Source organism: Macrosteles quadrilineatus, unplaced genomic scaffold (assembly GCF_028750875.1).
Source record: "Macrosteles quadrilineatus isolate MER2022 unplaced genomic scaffold, UCM_ALF_1.0 Scaffold_1__1_contigs__length_201487025, whole genome shotgun sequence".
Taxonomy (NCBI): domain Eukaryota; kingdom Metazoa; phylum Arthropoda; class Insecta; order Hemiptera; family Cicadellidae; genus Macrosteles; species Macrosteles quadrilineatus.
The window spans coordinates 12,833,156-12,838,027 of NW_026542594.1; the positions used below are offsets into that span (position 1 = coordinate 12,833,156).

At 36.3% G+C, this 4,872-nt stretch overlaps 1 protein-coding gene across 1 annotated transcript; it reads left to right on the forward strand.

Moving 5' to 3' along the window:
- Positions 1-1,729: 1,729 nt before the first annotated feature.
- On the forward strand, positions 1,730-4,872 carry LOC128983616 (uncharacterized). The gene is made up of 2 exons (XM_054402974.1): positions 1,730-1,778; positions 4,095-4,872. The coding sequence occupies exons 1-2, from the start codon at positions 1,761-1,763 to the stop codon at positions 4,758-4,760; spliced, it is 684 nt and encodes a 227-aa protein (XP_054258949.1). The 5' UTR covers positions 1,730-1,760; the 3' UTR covers positions 4,761-4,872.

Here is a 4,872-nt window from a genome sequence, read left to right on the forward strand (position 1 = left end):
GCACGACTTTAAGGCATGCGTTAAAAAAAGCAATAATTTTGAAAATGATCATATTTAACCGCCTGCCCCCCCCCCCAATTGATTTCCACCTTACTTTGTATAGCCACTGTACGTGTAAGGGACTAGACATGTTCGAGATTTCACATTTGGCATGATTATTGGCCTGGGTTCTTATACCTGAAGTATTTTATAAATGTTGCATTTCAAAATTATACCCAAACCCTGTAACTGTTTCTTAAGCACTTCTGTAGTTCATGCCGTATACTTAGTATTGATATTTTTCACACTTCAACAGTTCCCCAGAACCCAAAAAATGGGGGCCAGATTCTAGACCACTTTAAGATGAGCCATAGACTTCGGTGGTTTAAGGTCTGATGCTCAAGCCCCTGAGAAAAATCCAAAAGTCTCATTTTCCTAATCCGGCTCTCCCAAAATTTTGAATTTCTCCGTTGGAAGGGACTATCTGCCAGGAGGCCTGCGGTAGCCTACTGCTAATTAGCCATCACCCAATCAAGGAGGCCTGGGGCCCCAGCTAGCCAAAAGGCGAGTTAGTCTCTATACAGAGTGACATAGTTAGTATGCATATCAAAAACTCCCTTAAGTATTCTTAAATTAGTATTATTTACGTAATACATATTCTGCTCATTGAGACTGCTAGAAGTAACTATTTGAAACGGTAATGGGGAATTATAAATAGTCCCCGTGTAGCTGTTTGCATAATATAATACTGTAATATGAAATTCTAAATGATTGCAGTTTTATAAGTCTCCCTGATGGTTCATTGATCACAGACGAAGCGTTGGTCCTACAATGATGAAATAAAAAATTCCTACCAAACCAACCTTGAGGAATAACTTAACAGTATTTCAATTTTATTTTTAATAAAGGATGTACCAAAACCAGAGAGAGATAAAATAATCCAAAAATCTCACACTTTTAAAATGAAAACATCATAGCATACATGTTTTCAATCTCTTGTTAATAAAAACATTTTTGTGCAAGCATAATTTGACTAGTTTAAAAATGGCGGCTCCTTATGTGAAAGTTTGTGTCCTATTTTGAATACCCTATATTTCCTATATATCTACTCTAAAAAAACATTTGTATTCCTCATAATCTAAACTTTAATTTCAAGCGTAACAATGCCACAAAACCAAACATTTGAAAAACATTTTTTATATATATATACTTAGTCATTACTTCAAATTTTCAAATCGTAAATGTCCGGATGTACGTTACCTTGAATTTAGTATTGAATAAGTTTTACATATCTCTTATGATACATATATCGCTTCATACAGAATGTACACTTCAGGAAATCAATGTAAAACAACTAATTATTGTACTGAGGGTTTTTATTCAAACGTTTACTAAACTACTAGTATGTCTAGCTGAATAAAAAAACTCTACATAAGCTGGTATATAATCCTGTTTATGTGCATTTAAATGTTGCTATGTAATTTCTTTCATTGCTATGCGCTCACAAATAAGTAATTGAGTTAATTACATCTTTGTTACTGGGGAAGGCGTAAAGGATATTGTTCAATCCTTTCCCACGAGCAAGTAACATCCTCCTTTGATCTTTGACCCGAAAAGCTCTCGCACTGTAGCAATAATAGGTAACAATTAATGTTGATAACCACTGCTATCTCGAAATATCTTACGTCTCAATCTCTATATTAATGTATAAAAGACCAGTCGGCTAATCAGTTTTGAGTGATAACGACGGACCTACTCCACTAGCGGCAGAAGCTGACGAAATGGCGTACGAGTTTTTGGTATGTTTTGTTATACTGTAGTTGACCTCTGTAATATAAAACATAAGAATTAAAGGGACTTCAAATTTTCTTGAATAAGAGTTTATTATTTATTATGACTTGTTTTAAAATTCGCTTATAATTAGTTGTGTATATTTAACTACTAGCTGTACCCGCGGGCTTCGCCCCGTTTAACTTCATAAGTATTCGCATGGCTCATTTACGTCCTGGTTGAAGTTCGTTCACTACGCTCACTCACCTTTAGGTTGGAGCTCGTTCGCTGCGCTCACTTGCCTTCAGGTTAGCTCGTTCGCTACGCTAACTCGCCTCAAGGTTGAAGTTCGTTCGCTACGCTCACTCACCTTTTGGTTGGAAATTAGCTGTTGTCATAAATAAAAAAAGAAATTAATAGTGCTGCACCCTGTTGGTAATCCTTGTAACTTTTATGCTGTTGAACATCATAGAACAGAACCAACTTGTTTAATTGAGACAGCTGTTATTCATTAATTCCTTTTAAATATGAAAACTCATAAGATTAACATGGGGAACTACAGAGCCACTGGGGCGGAGCCCGAAAGGGTTTTTGAGATAAGAATATGCTTTAATGTTAATCGGGAATGTGAGCTTTCAGCATGCCAAATTTCAGCCCAATCCGTCCAGTAGTTTATGCGTGATTGAGCAACACACACACAAACACACACACAAACATACACACAAACATACACACAAACTCACAAACTTTCAGATTTATAATATTAGTAAGATTGTTAATAGTTTTGTATAATTTGTATAAACTAAACAAAATTAAACTAATTGCTCATGGAAAACCGGTTATATTTTGTTAAGATAAAGTCCATAGATACATAAAAACGCATCGCAGACTTTTATTCAGGTAATAATCTTAAGAAAGTAATTTGCATAAGAAGAAAATTGCTAAACATCTCAATAAATCACTATTTTAATTTGACAATTATTGTTATGAAGCTGATATTTTTACAAAATACGCGTACTTTCTAACCCTACCTCAGGTGTATGCAGATGGATGGACTAGTAATACAAAAAAGCCTCCAAGCCTCTAGGTAGATCACCCTGTACAATTATCAGAAGAATGTTAAAACGTATTGTAATGTCTATCATGGAACAAGCTTGGTGACAGTAGGCCTACTATGATCACTACTACGGTCATTGTCATTAGTAATGTCATCATCACTGAACGTTGTAAGCTTTCTTTTTTAGTTGTTTTTTATTCGTCATAAATGACCAGAATATGAAGATATTTTTCGTACTTAAATATATTTTTGTTACTTCTAACTTTAGTGGCCTGGTTGTAGAACGTTCTAAACTGAATTTGAATATATTTCTGTATTATTTATATATTAATTCTGTGACTATGGACTTAAGCAATTAAAGCGTAACAAGACCTGTCCCCCTTGATCTAAATGTTTCCTAAAAACTCAAGTTCCCGAAAATACAAATACCTTGTAAATGATGAAAGCTTAGTAAAAAAAGTAAATTAACATCAACCATAACACAACTGAAGTAGACAAAACTAGGATTAGCTTTGACTATAACACCTAACCATTAACAACATTTTAAAATTAAAGTTTACGGGTATATTTTCCTAAGTAAAGTAGTAAATATAGAGAGAACCCCTTCTGTATTAATCAAGTTTAATACAGAAGGAATTCCCTCTATAATTACCACTATTTATATTTGCCTTGTCGAGTTCTTATAGTCGTATAGCCATATGATTCTTATTAAACGTTAATACTGAAATTTTTTATAACGAGGGGTCAGGTTTTTGTACACAAAAGATATTTTGAGACTTTTCTGATTGTATAAAGACAAAATATACAAGCGTCCAAAAGAATACTTATCATACAAAGTTACAGTTCCAAGATAGCTTACATAATTCAATAAATCCTGTTCCTGCTAAGCGTACAGCTTCATATTTAAATGATATTGTTTAGTGGCGATTGCATAGAGAATGTATATAACGGTTTAAGAAATATTATTTATTTATCACTACCTATATAAAAGCAAATAATAATTGATGGCCTTAACTTTGTTAGACTCAGAATATAAAAATCTTTGGACCATGTTTACTGTAAGTTTGGTTGTATAAATACTCAATGACCTTTAAAATGTTAATCACTCTATTGCATGTATTCCAATATTGTCAAAAGCTTTAAAATCACTAAAGCTTATTTCAAGGTTTCTTGGAAAATAAGTGAAATATTATTGATCGATACGTAGTCAAATCATCTTACATAAAACTAGTAGTTTGATATTCATACGAGGATAAAATAGCTATTAATATATCAATCTTGATTTCAGATAATCGCTCTCGGAGCCTTCCTGCTACAAGGAGAAGTTCTGTGTGATGGCTACCCGAAGGAGACTCCAGGAGATAAAGTAGCCTTGAAAGAAGGTTCCTCATCAGGATCAGCCAAATCTGGCGGAGAAACTTCTAAAACCCTTGTGGCTACTTCTACCCCTGCACTCGCATCGTACAACTCAGTGCTGACCTCTGCACTGAACCCTGCCGTGTTGTCTGGTCTGTACCCAGGGCTGTATGCGGCAGGCTACCCACCTATCTCTACAGACTACGTCAGCCGGTACTACGGCCCCACCTACATACCCACTGTACTACCAGACGGCCACATCGCCGACACTGCAGCAGTAGCAGCCGCCCGCGCCGCCCATCTAGGAGTACTGGAGAGGGCGAAGGCCTTGTGGTACGGTCTGAAGGACGATGGTACTTACAACCCGTACAAGTACGGAGACTACGCTTACAACTATAACAATAATTATCTCAACGGTGGATTGTATGGTCCCCCTAACAGACCTTACTACGGGCCACTGGCTAGCCCTACACTACTGCCCTCTGGCTACCTAGCAGACACCCCAGCGACGGCGGCGGCACGAGCGGCGCATCTACAGGCACTGGCTAGGGCGAGGGCAGATGCTGCGCTGTGGAAAGCCAAAGCGTATGGGGGGTGAAACTGCACTTATGACTTTGTATTAATTATTTGTCATATTTGCTCATGGGTCAATGGTGTTATACAGTATAATCCACAAGCGTCTTATATCACACCATAAAAATTTCAATAAA